General features: G+C 32.5%; 1 protein-coding gene across 1 annotated transcript in view; it reads right to left on the minus strand.

Annotated features, from left to right (window-relative positions):
- Nucleotides 1-5193, minus strand: part of LOC132721237 (arylsulfatase B-like) — a 30322-nt gene extending 25129 nt beyond the window's left edge. Inside the window, exon 1 of the mRNA XM_060705503.1 lies at nucleotides 5010-5193. Coding sequence (XP_060561486.1) covers nucleotides 5010-5109 — 100 coding nt within the window. The 5' untranslated portion in view covers nucleotides 5110-5193. The remainder of the gene's footprint in view (nucleotides 1-5009) is intronic.
- Between the last annotated feature and the right edge of the window lie 13020 nt (nucleotides 5194-18213).

Below are 18213 nucleotides of genomic sequence, written 5' to 3' on the forward strand. Positions count from 1 at the left end.
CTCAGCCTCTTTAAGATATTTATTCTAAAATATTTGTGAGAAAGTTACTGAAATCGAATAGAAATGTTACAATACTTATGTATCAATAGCATAACTATTCCCTATTGATAAACTGAAAACTTGCTTATTGAATTTTGCAAGAAAAATTTTATTTTGATACTACATATATATATCATTTATTTTAATTCTAATTCCCTTTGTAGAAAAAGTATCCCTAATGAGCGAAGAAAAAATTCCACTTCTCCGGCATATAATCTTTCAAAACATGTATAAAACAAACTTTCATTATGATACTATATTCAATATATATATTAATTTCTTTTTTGTTAAATATTTGTAATTCATAACCATTCATTGTGTCTTTTATGCAAAAATATCCTTTTTTCCGCATTTAACAAATCTTCCACGGCAGAAAAAAGACCTCTCGTTTGCTTTTTTAAGAAGCAAACTTGTTTTAAAAACTTCATACAGAACGACGTCTTTGTAGATACAAAATCACTATGTATTAACTGGTCCCACCTCCATGTATGTTATTTTACCAAAGTTCTAGTCACGCAAATCTTGTCTAAACTGTATAAATCGGTAACCGTTTTGTTTTCTGAATAGCGTTTTACTATTTCATGTTCCGATAAATAGAAATAGTGAACATTATAGCTACAATAGCTTTGCTGCTCCTTTAACTTTTGAACCGGTATGACTAAATAACGCAACAGAGATTATTTGGCGTTAAAAGTGCAAATTTTACTCAAGTTTGATTTTCTTTTGGAGGCAAGCAGCTTTATAAACTGTTCATTCCAATCAAATGATTTAAAAAAAAATATGTAAATCCTGGACTTAAAATTGTTTGATTAATAGACTTTATGCCCGTTTTGGAAAATGTAGAGGAAATGTTTCCCTGTACTTACCAAAAAATAAACTGAAAACTTGCTTATTGAAATTTGCAAGAAAATTTTATTTTGATGCTACTTATATATATATCGTTTATTTTAATTTTAATTCCCTTTGTACAAAAAGTATCTGTAATGAGCGAAGAAAAAAATTCCATTTCTTCGGCATATAATCTTTCAAAACATGTATAAAACAAACTTTTATTATGATACTATATTCAATATATATAATAATTTCTTTTTTGTTAATACTATATTCAATATATATAATAATTTCTTTTTTGTTAAATATTTGTAATTTATAACCATTCATTGTGTCTTTTATGCAAACATATCCCTTTCTACGCATTTAACAAATCTTCCACAGCAGCAAAAATACCTCTCGCATGCTTTTAAATACTTCATACAAAACGACGTCTTTGTAGATACAAAATGTATGAACTGGTCCAACCTCCATGTAGGTTATTTTACCAAAGTTCTAGTCACGCAAATCTTGTCTAAAACGTCTCCTTCATTTTTGTAAAAACCGTAAATATTGTAACAAGCGGACTGTTTAAGATTTTAAAGTTTTGGCTGATTTCTGGTACCAAGCTACATTTGATCGATAAATAGGCATTATACTATTTATGATGGTATCATTATATGTTTTTGCCTTAGAAAGGAAAAGAAAATCAGCAAACAGTGGATTCTTACATAATTTTATTGACAAATATAAGTCGATTTCTTGTGGCATAATCTATAATTTTCAAAAGCCAATTAATGCCTCAGGCATATTGTGGGGACCCAAAATAATTTTTAAATGATTATCATAAAGTGACATGAAAGTGAATAACCTGCCCATATTAGAGAATCAGAAATATTATCCATCTTAAAACATTATATAAAGCCTATATTGTGCCGCCATATTATATCGAAAGCAATCGTGTATCTGCTGTCTACCATGCCCGTATTAAAAATAAATGTAGCAATCTGAATTCTGACCTATTAACAAATCATCTTATAACTAGTACATCATGCGATTGTGGTTCTCTAATTGAAGATGCCGAACAATTCTTATTCCAATGCCGAAAGTATACAGAAAGAAGCTATTTACAAACACCAGACAATTCCACTCGTTTAATACTAAAAAGCTACTATTTGGCATTGAAAATTTAAACGACTTTCAAAACAAAATCTTATTTCAGCATGTTCAAAATTATATCAAAGAAACAAAGAGGTATACATAAAACGTTACTACATTGTTTGTTTTTTTTACAGTAATTATCTATAGCAAGTAAATTGGGTTATTTTTGCTCATTACAAACAAATGGATATCTGCTTAACAATTGATGGTGGGGATTGGTTGCTGGTAGTGTCGACATACAACACAACTGATACAGCAACATCTCTTATCTTGTTTTCTTTTTTTCCCTCTCTAATCTTTTCATCTTAAAATGTATTGTTACTTAATGCATATTTACTTTAATGTATAACCTTCTTTAATGAAACTGATGTTAAACATTTACAGGGAAGGGCCCACGATAATTTTGAAAAAAAAACTTTTGGCCCAACCCTATTGTATATTGTGTAATTTTGTTGATGTAAATGAATTGACGTTTATTTATATATGTAATAAGATATTATTAAACTAAACATGAAAGTGTCAAATGGAAGAGAGCATGATCTCCGATGTATGAATTCATCTTAGGGTGTTTGAATAATGAAAATTATACTATTTATAAATTAACAACTCTGCTTACCAGTTCTGTTCATAAACAGGCTCTATCAGACAGTGCCTGTAAAAATCAATTTTGCTGTCTTTAACATTCTTTTAGGTTTCTCTTTCTTTTCATATACTTCTGCACGTCTTTTAGGTGATTTATAAATTTGGCGTATTGTTCCAGCGGTGTAACAGATACAACCGGAATGAACAATTGTACATATTATGCACCAGTCAGATGTAATTAAGACAACGCGTCCTTAAAATAATAAAGGTAACTTCCTTTATGGAGTATCGAATTTCAGATAAAGATCCTTCTAAGATAGTAAAATACTTATTAAGTGACCAATCTTCCGGTCTTTCCGCTGATTCAACGAATTTTACAAATGTGAAACCAATGTCTTTTCATTTTTAATTTCATTTGAATCTTCTCACTACATCTGTCTCACTATACTCACAAGTATAAATTTTCGAATATTGGTTGGTAAAAAATAGTCTGGGGACATTGTTTAAACAAAAGGAAATAAGTCTAGTCACTAATAGAACTCGTCGTTTTAATATGATATGTAGAGGTTTATTATATTTGGCACTAAATAAACAAGACTTTGTAAGTTACCAATGTCCCGCCAGGGGAAGTTTTACATAAAGCACAAAATTGTGTTATTGCAAAAGATTGATGTATAGATCTGGACTTTCAATGCAAAATTTAGCTCAAGGCTAGATCTGCAAATGAATTTAACAATACATTTATTACATAAATATAATGAAATAACTCCTCAATATGTGTCAATAGAAATACATTTGTATACTTATCTTGTTATCACTATTCCAAAGCCACAAAATGTGACAAATAAAAAATCAATACAGTATATGGCCAGTTAAATGGTATATTTCGTGTCCAGTCATCGAGCATCAACCAATGACATTTACATACCTTGTAAAAGACTATTTAAGCCTTTGACAATTGAAACATTAACGTTTGAGGTAGGGGTCTAGATGTTGCGCATGACATGTCGTCTTATAATTGTTATCATTTAGGCAAAGTTATTTTGAAGTCCTTAGATTGATGAAAACGTTATATATCACACACAAAGTATACCCTAGAGCAGACCATGTTAAGCTTTAGCACTCAAATGTGACCTTGACATTGAAGGTAGGAGTCTGGCTGTTGCAAACAACATATAGTCCCATTATTGCTAACACCTGTGCCAAGTAATTTAAAATTCCCTTGATAGATAAAATTTATGGACAGGGCACCACCAATACCCTCGATCAGATAATGACCTTTTTTCAGCAAACGTGACCTTGATCTGCATGCGACACATCATATTCTTAATGTGAAAATCCCCTTGATTAAAGAAAGTTATGCACCGAGAAAATACACCCTATAAAAGACTATATTAACCTTTGACCTCTGTGACCTTGGCCTTAGAGGTAAGTGACTGGTTGTTACACATGACACATCGATTTATTATTGTGAAAATTAGTGTCAAATAATTTTAAAATCCCTTGATATTTGAATAAGTTATGGGCCGGACACAAAATACCGGTATACCCTGTAACAAACTATGTAAATCTTGGATCTCCAATGTTGATTTTTAAACACCAAGTGCGACCTTGACCTTGGAGGTAGGGTTCAGGTTGTTGCACATGACGCATCGTCTTATAATTACAAACTTAAAAACATGTATGACATGTTTTTTTCCATATTCCTTTGGTAAATGACATAGTTAAGGACCGGACACAAACATGTGATAGACGGACGAAGCCTTTTTCTATATCTTCCCCTTTTCTACGAAAAAGCGAGGGACAAAAAATACTACAGATAACGGCAGCCACGCCATAAATAAATCATAAATATCACTTTTTGTTTTGCTTGTTTTCTCCAGATATTGGAAAGCAGTTTAATTCTATATTACCCAAGATAATTACTCTTAAATTTAGATATTTTACAAACATTTCTGTTAAAACAACGGTTGCATTACACCGAATCTGTGTTCGTATATTTTTTAATAAAAATGACGTTTGGAATACTCAAATATTAAAATCATTATAAAATGTAAATAATCATTAAGTAGTTCCAAAGGTCAAAAAGTCTTAAACCTGAGAACTTGAATGTCATACATAGATTAACTAAGGTATTTGAAACGGAATGATATGAAAAAAAGGAAAGAAAGAAATTTACTCAAAACGAAATTGAAAATAGATACGTGCAATTTTAACTGATATCAGTTATACGCGTTTAGATTTTTTTCATTCATGTCATTTTGTACAATAAAAATGATTTTTGTTAAAGAATCAGGTAATCAAGTTACTATTAAACATCATCACAAAGCATTAGATTCTCGAAAAATCAATGCACGTCATGTAAAAAAGCAACGTCGGTGGAGTATAATTATAAAAAGAAAAAAATAGATACTTACCAAGGTCGTCAGCGACTATGAAAATGATGTGTGGTGGCATTTTTGCTAAACATTCAGTCATTAAGATATTTAAAATCAGGCTTGTAATCCATAATTTCATATTGCAAAATTTGTGTTTGATCTGCCTAAAAGTAATTGAATATACACGTATGCAAAACTGTATGCATAACCATGCCAAAATCAAATAACGTCATAATAGTAATATTGTATAGAAAAACATATGTTGTTAAACCTTTAACTGCTTTTTTCCGGGTATGTAACATCTTGGTTTTTCAAATTTGCTGCCATGTTATATGTAATTAATGAAGTAAGGAAAATATTTCAATGCAGAACTCGTTGATGTGGAATTCCAAATTAGAAAACGGCCACATACTGCTAATATTCCATTCACTATTTACAATACTGCAGTGTCCCACATATGGAATAATTATGTGAACCTAAAGCCGAAGTATTATTTTTTTAATGTACAATGTAACAGGTCTATTTATAAAACTAATTTATGTCAATTTAAGTGTAAAAAGTTATATGTTTTCATCACCTAACCACCTTTATTTGAATACATGATTTTAATTTAAACTTGTATCTTTGCATAATATCATTTGGTAATCAATGTTAGATGCATTTATTCTAATAAGTTTTTGTAAACATTAAATCTACCAACCACTACTCGCTTGGAATAATGGGTGATGACGTCGTATGAGCTAACTTCTGTTAATTTTTCGATTTGATTAAACTTCAATTATTACTTAAATGTTTTCCTTTAGCTCAAACGACATTCACAATAATAGAAATAAGGAATAACATGACGGTAAAAATGGACTTAGACGAAGAAAATTGATTACGAAATAGATTGTTTTGTGCATTTGCTTTTGATATTTCAAAAATTTAAACGTAAAGTTAAATAATAGACTCAATATTATAATCCTTATGATTCTATTTACATGTTTCGTTAGATACGATATGCAGATAAGCCAGTTTCAGTTCGGGCGAGTATCTTTTTAAAAGATACTTTTTGCTTTTTTTTGTTGTTATTGTTTATATGTTACTGTATGTTAATGTTTAATAATAATGAAATAGATGTCCTTTGATACATTTGATACATTTGTCAATTATACATACACCTTATGTAGAAAAACGTTTTAGAAGACCTACATCCATACTATATAAGCAATAATATACAAAGTTGATGCTCGCGGCACATATTTCAGTCGCTTTGCTCATGTCTCAAAGTAATGGTGTACCTGTATTTTGCTTTCCCTAATTCCGTTTGTTCACCTAGGATTGTGCTAAAGTACGGTTGTTGATATATATGATTTTTACAGTGTAAATTTTTGGGATAACGCGAGTTTAGTTTCATCAAATAAATACTCCGGTGCAATGTATTGCAGAATAACAACAATCACTTTATTAGTAATTTTAATCTTACGATATCAAAAACATTCGGATTTCTGTGTTTTTGATGTTGTTGCAATTTATATTAGAAATTGTTCTACATTAATTGCAGAAACAATTCATAGTGTTCCGATCATGTCACACAGTCATTGGGTGTATATAAATTTCATTGTAGTTATATAAATGTTACGGTAATTTTTCTATATGTAAGCATAATACGACAACGTTAAATAAACCTTGACCATTGTAGGTATTTCATATGTGCAATAAATACAATATCATATCCATGATATTGAAAAACATATGATTTTATCGTTTCAAACATTACTTGAGTATTTGTATATCTATATATTGTAATTGTAATGATTTATAGTAGCTTTGATTTAGTTGAAAACTTTGTTTTATGCATCGGAGTATACATTACTAAAGACATAATTGTAAAACATCTTACTAAAGAACTTTGAACACGGATGACATTCTAGTTTATGTTTCATAATAAAATATATTTTGTAGAATCAGTATGGTCTAGTTTGATAAAAGGATCATTCATAAAAACATGTTGGCCTTAGATATCACAGGCACATTGTTCGTAACCAGCAGTTCGGTTTTTTCTCTGGAATGCATTCGCGCATAAAGCTGCATCTTGTTGAGGGTCTCATAAATGGAATCTTTCTACAGTGATCTACCAACTTCATGGTTTGTCGAAAACACTTTTTAAAATTAGGTTTTTCAAGAAATCCTTGCTTTTCAATGTTGCTTAAAATGTCTTCATGTTCTTGGGGGCTTTCAAAGGAGTTTGCAAACATCGGTTTCCGATTGATATCATATCATTCCAAATCATCATACATTGTTTGCCGATTGTTTAATTCGAAATGATCTGCAAAGAGATTTAAAAACAAAACTAAACTAAAAACTGATAAAAACAATCACAGGTCCTTCTTACAGATTTAAGAGTTATAATATGCATAAATTAATATATAGAAGCTTTCTAGTACAAGATTGTTACCTTTTCGGCTGACCTATCTTACTATATGATAAACACATCAACCTATGGACATACTATATTCTTCATTAATACTTAGTCGTGCTTTTTTCTTGAAGTAAAAATGTGTTACTTTTGCAAATTAAGCAAGTACATTTGCTGTCGCCTCTTTTGTGAAAATGGAAACTTTTTGTTCTGTTAATTAAAATAAAAAGCCTATGCAAGGACAAAACCAAATACTGTTAAGTTTTGTATTTGAATAAATTATTATGTGTAATGTTTGACATTCTAGAGAATAAATGTGTATGATATAAGACACTCATAGACATTTACAGTGAGGTTTTTAACTTACAAAGATTTATTACTACTGTTGACAATGAGACTTGATAACGATCAAAGCACTGCTTGTCTAGCCCATTTTCACGTATAATGATGTTCGTGTTTTTCTATATTGTTCTAGACTAATAATATTATTCAATAGTTCTAGACATTTATTTCATTGTGTTGACATTTCATCTTTGACAAGCAATGCTCATAGAAAAAATGTTAATATTAGTAAAAAAATCAAATGTGAACTTTGTTTAAGACGAGACAAAAAGTTGTTGAGATGTTTTTTGTTGTTTTTTTCTTCTCCCTCCATTTATCAAATAAGCTGTACAGTGTTGCGTGTTTACATAGTTTAACATTATAAGACAGTGAGTAAACTTGTAAACATTTTAGAAAACACTGATATTGCGCTTTTTGAAGTCTGAAACGTATCTGCATAAGTCGAATTTCGTTGAAAAATATGGTCATCTTTCTGCATGCCAAGTAACATGTCCGGGAGATTGCCGCGGGTGCATTTTCAACGTTATAATGTGGTACTTAGTGTGACGGTAGTATCAAGTTAAAAGCGTTTCATTCAAAACAAAACGAGTAACTGTCCTTTACCATCCACCGTATTCTCCAGACTTTACACCCTGTAACATTATCCTCTAATTTAAACCAACATCATGCAGGTCATCCCTACTGAAGTAGAAATGGACTTGGGTCAGCCATTATCAGATATTGAAAGGTATATCTAAGGATCCTTTGAAGTATGTAAAGTTTTGATTAACCGTCTGAAACTTTGTGTTACTGTAGGAGGAGACTATTTTGAAGGGTTCAATTATGTAAAATAATTGCTCTTTGTTAAACTCATTATACAATATTTATATCAATGCTAACAACTCAGACTGTGATAATAGAAAAACTTATCTGTAGAGAATAACTTCTATGAACTACTTACTATTGATTAAATCTTATACAGGATAAAAGCAAATGTTGTCACATTATTATGATGTTCGTGTCTAGCATCTCACGAATGTCAAATCAAAACGTGTGTCATTTTTAATCTGCTTTAACCTAGGTGGAGGACAATCGATGTACCACATTTGAGGAACGCAAATATTATTAATATCAATTACAGTACAAAACCTCAATTAAGACAACCATCAGGACTGGACCAAAGTGATCTTTATTGCAGGGTGATCTTAATTGTGGACATTCTTATTGTTGCTTACACACGTTATGACCAGGGCCTATAAGTATCTTAACCTGCAAATACAATATGAAAGTATGTTATAATGTTACATCTGATGGGAGAATCACGGACAATCCCCCTCCCGGACGATTCCCCTTCCATATTATTTTCACAACACGGACATTTCCCCTCTCGTTATTCTTATAGGGCGGACTTTGCCCCTCCCGTAAATTTTACAGGGCGGACAATTCCCCTCCCGTTATTTTAGCAGAGCGGACAATTCCCCTCCCGTTTTTTTCACAGAGCGGAACGTAACATTATACGGCCCTTAATCATAGCTGCCACTGCGTATAAAAAATCTATAAACATTCTTATTAAAGATGACAGTTTTTACTCTTAACAACAAACTGTTAAAGATCGGAACTTTTAACAATCATTATTTGACAAAGGTGACATCATGCCGCCTTTAATCATTGCCGCCGCTGCTTAAGATAAACACACTGTCAATAAATAATCATTAATCATTGCCGCCCTTAATTAAATGTGTCCTTAATTGCAAAACCAATTTTTTACAAAAATTAATTATCGTTAAAGCAGATCACAATAATTGTTTTGTAATTAGTGTACAAAAAGTATTTACTATTTTATAATTAGTCTATTATTAAAGATGACAGTTTTTACTCTTAACAACAAACTGTTAAACTGAAATCATTTATAATATTGTCAAATCTGTCTTCAAATCACTTCCAAAATGGAAATTATTACAACAAGAAACGGTACCAAAAAACTTTGTCATGATGGATACGTTTATACCAAGAAGAGAGCAACAAAATCTACTATACGATGGGAGTGTTCCCAGAGGTACGCCCAAAAATGCAAGGGTGCTGCGTTGACAGACTTGAAAGTAAGTTTTAAGGAATAAATAATTAAGTAATAATTAAGTAAAGACAGAAAATAATTAGAACCAATTTTAACTATTCCTACACTCCTACATTTTTGAGCCATTGTACAAATTAATACGTATTTTAAAAACAAATAGTATCTATTAGAAGTATTAAAACCACAACATAATTTGTTAATACTTGTCGTGTATATTTTTGTATAATATAAATAATTTAAAGTTGTTATAAATTTATTCCTTTTGTAGATGACAAGGGTTCATTCAGTAACTTCTCACACACACAACGCAGATAAATTTGCAGAAGAAGCCATAAAAATTAGAACGGAAAAAATGAATGCAGCTGATGCTAACAGAGGAAAACCTGGTCAGATTATTGCTGATAAACTGCTCCACTGTCCATTGCAGGTAATTATAACAATGTTTTTTTTTACGGAAAGAATAATGTTAGCACAATATTTATTTGAAATAAATATTAAATAGAAAATAAAATATAAAGAGAATTAGTATTATAAAGAAAAAGAAATAAAATGACAATAAAAATAAAATTCTCTTTTTCTTCCTGTATCTCTATATGTCTCGTGTAAGTGAATAGCACATATTGTTGCAATATGATAACAGAATTGCACCTTAGTAAAAAAGAAATTAACATGTGAGGAGTCAAGGTCGATGTTATATTGAATGTAAGTTTAATCCTTAAGGTATGTTAGCTTTCTTTATTTCTTTTTTAGGTGCGCGCAGCAACAGGACAACATGAATCTCTGAAAAGATCGATTAGACGTGTAAAAAGAGGACAAGCACAAAAAGAACCAACATCAATTAAAGACATTCCACATCCACTACCGAATGCAGGAAATGATGAACCATTCCTGATACACAACAATGCGTCCGACACAAGCCGCCTCCTTATATTTTCAAGTGAAACCGGACTAGACCTTTTAGAAAACGCTCATACTTGGTACATGGATGGAACTCATTCCACAGCACCGCAACAGTGTGGATAGATATTTTGTATAAGAGTTCCATTTAGTGATTCACATGTTTCGGTTGTGTACAATCTGTTACCTGGTAAACAACAATCACACTATGAAGAATGTTTCACAGCAATTTTAGACGTTTGCTTTTAGAAGGACATCCGGCCCAACCCAGCCAAAATCGTCGCAGATTATGAGATCGCCATACACAATGCGTTGAGATCAGTCATTGGTTCAAGTATCCATATACAGGTATGTATGCTAACAAACCATATCAAATGCATCCCAGATAATACAAGTATGAACTGTTTCTTATCAAAACAGCAAAAATAAATATGTCTGTATGTTTAAGTATAAACACTTATAGTCACAATGCTATCACTGGCTATGGGCGCGTTCCATTCACTGTCTGTAACGTCCAGAACATACAGAATAACAATAGAACAAATCAGCACAACGTCCAGAACATGTTCAGACCGTCCCCGCAGTCGAGTAGGTGCATCCCGGAATCCAAGATGGCTGACAAAGCATTGGACGATAGGTGAAGTAAAATTTCTTACTAGTTATCGTGCATGTTTCGCGTCATAAGTTGTAATAAGTGGACATGAGTTTATTTCTGTTAGAAGAGGCGATTCTGCCTACGCTTTTGGTGATGATAAAAAGTACACGTCAAATTGTCACAGGAATTCACGATGAAAATGATGTTGAATTTTAAAAGTCCCAAAATCATCGAGTATTTTCTGAAAATTAAGAATGTTTAAAAATTATGTGTCACCGCTTTGAGAAAATATGCTGGTAAGCCAAAAAAGTACGGCTAATCTGGCTGATTATATTCAACTAGTATGCTTTATGAATCTATAGAATAGAACATTTTTTTGTTTATGTATCTGGACATCTGGTAGCCTTATATGTTTTTCTCCTTTTTTCAGTGAGTTTGTTATCTAGATTGAAGATCCTACTACAAAAGAAAAAAAGTATATGAAATTATCGGCCGACATGGTAGAGGCATTGAATTCAGCAGGTAAGTATTTACCAAGACTAGGTGATATGATGCTGGCAAGACACAGTTTTGTCATTCAGAGGTCAAGGTCACAATTAGGAGGTCAAATGTTAAAATAGACCTTGTCCAGTCTGTACCTTCAGCTTGCCTTGAAGAATATTAAAATAATTTGGTGAAAATGTTCACCATGAAGGGTGGTGTGTTGTGTACAAGACCCCATTTCATCGGTCTAAAGTTAAAAGACATTCCGTGTTTGTAATAAAGTTCCCATGGCAAGATGCTCTCAAAAGTAAAGTGTTGACCCGTTTTTAAAGTTTATATGTAGGTAATACATAAGCCTTTAAATTTAATGTTGTGTAGAGCAAATACCAGAAACCTTGTAACAAGGCAAAGGATTGTACCTTTTTGTTAATTTAAATCTATATTTGTTTTGTTTCAGATCCAATGAGGCGGAACCATGCCTATGAATTGACTAGCCACACTTGGAAGACAAATCCAGATGATTTTCCAGGTATTATTTGAATATTAAGAAACTTATACAGAGTATTTCAGTTTAGTGTAGAATGAATTTAAATTTTTCTGTTTCATGCGCAAGACCTAGACCTCTAGCTCAAAGTTCTAGGTCAAACTTAAAGGTCAAAGGTTAGCAATTAGAAAATCTTGTCCGGCTCATAACTCTGTCATACATCAAGGGATTTTGAAATAAGTTGGCACAGAAGTCATGCATGATGAGACAGTGTGTCTTGCGCAAGACCTAGATCCCAACCTTCAAGGTCAAGGCCACACTTATAGGTCAAAGGTTATACATCAAAGGATTTTGAAATCAGTAGTCCAATGTTTATAGCATAATTAGAAGGTGTATTTTGCGCAAAGTCACACCAAGAGGTCAAAGGTTAACAGTTAGAAAATCTTGTGGGATTTATATTTCTGTCATAAATCAAATGATTTTAAAACAAGTTTGAACAAATGTTCAAAAATGATGAGATGTTTTGTCATACACACCTGTTACCCTAGCAGTTGTGATAATCTAGGATCACAACTATACTGAGGTTGATCTTGACCATCATTTGACCCTAATTTTCAGTTCAACTTTGACATTAGCTTACTTTTATGACAAGGCTGTATTGTTAGGGCAAATTAATAAGTCCCGTGATCGCTCTAGTTGGCAGAATTGGTTAAAATACTGTTTAAAGTGTGTTAAGGAAGAACAACTCTTTATTCATATTTTCAGAGCCACCAGATAATGAGCCTGAAATTCAACACATTATGGAAGAAGAAAATGTCATATCAGAGGACAGTGAAAAGTCAGATACAATTGCTTCTTGGAGTAAAGATGCCACACTCCTACAATCAGTGAGATGAAAGAAAGAAAAGAGCATATAGATAAAGGATTAACAACCAAGAAGAGGGTTTTCCAGGATATTTCAAAAATCAAAAATCATGTTTGAACACTCTCATTCGTTTAATGCAGACCAAGTAGCAGGACGTTGGAAAACTTTGCAAAGAGGATATAAGAATGTAAAAGACAACAATAGAAGCAGTGGGTCTGGAAAGAAAAGTTATGAATATGAAACTGTTCTTGATGATTACTATGGCAAAGATCCGATAGTCACTCCAGTAATGATATTAAGCAGTCATAGTTCTAATGGTTCAGGATCAGGTTGTAATTCCTCGGATGTTCAAGAAGAAAATGGAGAAGAACAAGTACGAGTAAAGAAAAAGCGTAAGTCAGCCTCAGGTGAAATGGTAGATGTTATAAAGACTTACATAGAAGCCCAAGAAGAACGTCATAAAGATGAAGTTGCTAGGAAAGAAAAAATGCATCAGGAGCGATTAGCACTTATATCAAAATTAATAGATGCAGTGTCCAAAAATAAATAAGGAGCATATTCTTGTGTATTACTTTAGGATTTTGTTCGTATTGCAACTTTTTAATGTTTTGATACATTTCTTTGTCTGTGTTAATACAAAATTATTTGACTCACACTTGAGCCATTGTCAGATAAAGCTATGTCAAAGAAATCTAGGTCAGATTAAAATATTGGTCACCAGGGGTCAAAAAGGAAGTCACAGGTTAACTGATAGAAACATTACTACCATTTTAGACGCCATATTTTTTACCTGAAATATAAAAGTGACACAGGTGAGCAATTCATGTCCATCATGGCCCATTTGTATAACAAAATATGTACTGTATTTTCAGGTGAAGGAAACCTGTCTTTACTGGATATGCCAAGATCTTACCGGATAATGTCAATCAATATGAATTATTTAACTCTTCAAGATTTGTTTGTACAAGATTTGCTGAAGTCATTGCAAGTGGGCTGAATTCTGTGACACTTGCAGAATCTCAACTTTGTTTAGAACAGTTGAGTTTCTTATTTCTTTGTTCAAATTTGATACACTTGACAGTTGTATATCAAACAGGCAATGTCTGTCGCTCAGCTATAATTGAAAACTTGGAACACTTTAAAGCATTGAAGAATTTGAAATTGGTTGGTCTGTATTTTAAAGATGAAGACATTGTATGCATTTGTAAAATATGTCCATATTTAGAATATCTTGAAGTTGTTTCCTCTCACTTGTCAGTTGCCCCTACAACACTTAGGCTAGTCATAGATTCTCTTCCAAGGCTGAAGACAGTTTCATTGCCAGTTTGTTCTGGCTGTGATGAAAATTTAGGCAAAATGCATGACTTCTATTATGGTCATGTTTTCTTTGGTCATCAGGTTGTAGATGCTCTTAGTCAACCCGTTTTGCATATCTTCTTCAGTAGATTACTGATGCAAAATTGCATGTAATAGTTAGTATAAATGTTATACTTAGCTGTTCATTGCAAGCAGTTAAATACAATGTAAAGTGAATGCCATCCCAAGAACTGACAAAGGCTACTTGTGTTTTAAGATTCAAGAGTATGGTATAATTCATGCTATGCTTTTGAGGATTGTTTTGTGTAAATTTTCTAAAATGTGCAATGTTAAAGCTATCTGTGTTGTAATATTGATACATTTTTTGCAGCTGAATGCTTTGTATTTCATATGTATGGGGCACCGTTTTACTATATTATCCATTTTAGTGATATCTCCTATTCGAATAGGTGATATTTCACTAAAATAGGTTGAATAATAAAACGGTGCCCCATACATATATAAGTATGCATTCATCCAGTTATTTTCTTTTCTAGCAAAGATATGCTTAGGTAAAGCGCCAGCATAATAAGTGATTTTACTTACTATTGTAAAATGTTTGACAGTTATATATACTTAGTTCAATATTTGACAGTTATATACTTTGTTCTTCAGACATAGTTTGAATCGTTTTCTTTTCTAGTAAAGATATGCTTAGGTATAGCGCCATCAGGATAAGAGGTTTTACTATTGTAAAATGTTTGACACCTTCAGACATAGTTTAAATTGTTTTATTTTCAAGCAAAGATTTAGCAAAGATTTGCTTAGGTAAAACTCCAGCTGAGCCAGTGGTGTTACTATTGTTATGTTTTTTTATAGTTGTACTTGTATATACTTATTATTACAATACAGATTTTTACTGGCTGTTTAAATCTTCATAGACTAAATTAAAATGACCTAAACAGGCAGCTATCAAAATTTATAGATGTAACAAAAAGTCTAGTGGTTTGCCTACACACAATTTTTTGTGACCTCAATACCAAACCAATTCAATTGGAATTACAGATGTTAATGCAAATGTTATTGAATTCTCAGTTTGTAATAAATTACTGATATAACTATCCTTTCACAATTCACCGACTTTTATATAACTGTAAAGTTTGTTTTGATTTTGTGTATATTTATCAAAGCTTTCAGGGGATAAACTGAATTGAAGCTCAACTTATGTATTATAACTTACTTTAAATTTGATCTCGCTATCATTTGGACAAGTCAGAACTGATCTCTACATTCCAAGGGATTAAAGGATTTATTTTTCTTGTTTATTTTTGTTTGAAATGTTACAAATAAAACAATGAAGAAAACGATATTTTTGTGTTTTATTATATTTTTTACTTAGAATTAAACAGGTGAGCAGCTATAGTGTCTCTCTTGCGAACTCCTTCAGCATTATCCTGTAAACAAATGGGATTTAAAAAAGGATTTGATATGTTGGCATCTTCTAAAAAGTCATTTACAGCATCGTGGTTTACAAGGCATATATTATGGAACATGCAACTGCACATTATAATACTAACTGCAGTCCTCACACATGTATCAATGTACTTCATACGCCTAAATCTGCCTTTAAGTAAGGCAAAAGCACGTTCTATAACAAAACGACATGACGACAGGTATTTGTTAAACTTCCTTTGACTAGCATTTAAGTGTCCTTTGTTTCTGTATGGGGTTAAGATTCATTTACGGATGGGGTAAGCAGCATCTGCAATGATGTGATTTTCTCCACACAAAATTTGACCATTTTGCCACAAATCAGAGTTTCTCAAGATCCTGGCATCATGACAGCTGCCGAGATAGCCAGTAAGGATGTGAGTAAACATCATGTTATCAGTGCAAACAGCTTGTACCTGCAGGGAAGCAAATCCTTTTCTGTTGATATATGAATTTCCATGTGCTGCTGGCTTCTTTATTTCAATGTGAGATCCATCCAAGGCTCCAATTATTCCCGGAAAACCATTCCTCTGTTCAAAACTTGCCACAACTTCAGGAATCTTTTGTGCATTTGGCCATACAATAAAACGCTGCTTGAGGTGCCTATTTACTGCTGCTAACACTCTGTTTCTGCAGCGAATAACGGTTGACGTAGAAACACCAAATCGATCTCCAATTTAATCTATTGTGTCACAACTTCCTAGATACCACAGTGCATCAGGAGCTGTTTTTCAACTGTCACATGCTCTTTACCTCCTGGATGATCATAACTGAACTCGGGAAGATCCTTTAGGTACTGACTAAGAATATTATGACATTTATGCTCATATTTTCATAGTCAAGTTGAACTGAATTGACTTTATATTTCAAAAGATTGACTGTCAAAATGGTGTTTGACCAACAGATGATATTGGAAAATGTTAAGGATAAAATTATAAATCTGCCTAAAATATAAAAAGACTGCCCCACTCTTTTTATAAACTAAGCGTTATAGGTAATTTCTAATGGATTTTTACAGAAATTTCGTTTGGATCTGTGACTTGTTTATTGGTTATGTGAACTTAATTATAAAATTAAAAGGAATTATGACAAAAATGGAAACTATTTTGATCTTCACCCTTCATTCACTATATACCCTTGGATGGGCATAATGTCACTTTAACTTCCTGCGAAAGCTCTCGTCGTCATAAAATGGTACAACTGATTCTGTATAGTCCAAAATCTTTGCCTTAAATTCCAGTGGCCTGAAATAGAACACTTAGAATGAAGGTAAGGACATTGTCATAGCCTAATATATGCAGTGGAAGCAGTTCTTTCAGAAAAGTAATAAAGCGTATAGTTTTGAAAAGTGGCTCACACATCTTTCTTTTCGTGAAATTCCCACGTGTCTCGCATAGAACATGCATTCATAACAATCTTCATTATCTTGACATTTAACTCAACTTGAAATAACAGAAAAAGTGTATTTAGACCTAATCGATGAATGTCTTACAGTGAACATTCTGCTCACATCAGTACTGTCTTCGTTTCTTCACCCATATCATCGGATTCTTCGCCAGAATCTTCCAGCAAGGAAATAAGCAAAGGAATGTTTATATTACTGTCAGCCATTTTGTTTGTGTTACGCGTTCTGTTTAATTCCATTCAAACGTCCCGGACAGTTTTGTGTTCCATTTCATTTCAATCACACATCCTGGACAGAACATGAAGAACGTGTCCGGAATGGTAGAATGGAACGCGCCCTATATTATTTATTGAATACGTAGTAACGTTTCATCTTTATTTTTGTGTAAAAAAATGTCCGATTATTGTTAGATTTGACTAACTTCTTTATTTTATTTCAGGGTTGTTTTTATCACCTAACACAAGCTACATGGCGTCATATTAAAGGCGAAGGGTTACAGTCGTTGTACAGAGAAGACAAGGATATCAGACACTTCTGTGGTCAATTAGACGACATTGCCTTCATTCCAGCGAGCAAGGTGACTGAAGGAATGTCGATTCTTCGAGATTCAGCCCAAGATGTCTTGTCAGGTTTAGTAGACTATTTTGACTCAACGTACTTTTCTGGATCATACAGATCAGTGCTATGTAATAAACGAATTCGACTACGAAAGTCCTACCAAGATTCGATCCCCAAGTGTGGAATGTTCATGAAACAACACTTAATGACGGTGATCGCACCAACAACGTTTGTGAGAGTTGGAACAATGGTTTTAGACACCTTGTAGGACACAGTAATCCATCATTGTGGACAGTTATAAATTGCCTCCAGAAAGACAATTCATCAGTAGAGACAGAGGTGTATAGAGACAGTGTAGGAGAAAATGTGACGAAAC

The sequence above is a fragment of the Ruditapes philippinarum genome, unplaced genomic scaffold, assembly GCF_026571515.1.
Source record: "Ruditapes philippinarum isolate M1 unplaced genomic scaffold, ASM2657151v2 ctg4706_1_1_1_1, whole genome shotgun sequence".
NCBI lineage: Eukaryota > Metazoa > Mollusca > Bivalvia > Venerida > Veneridae > Ruditapes > Ruditapes philippinarum.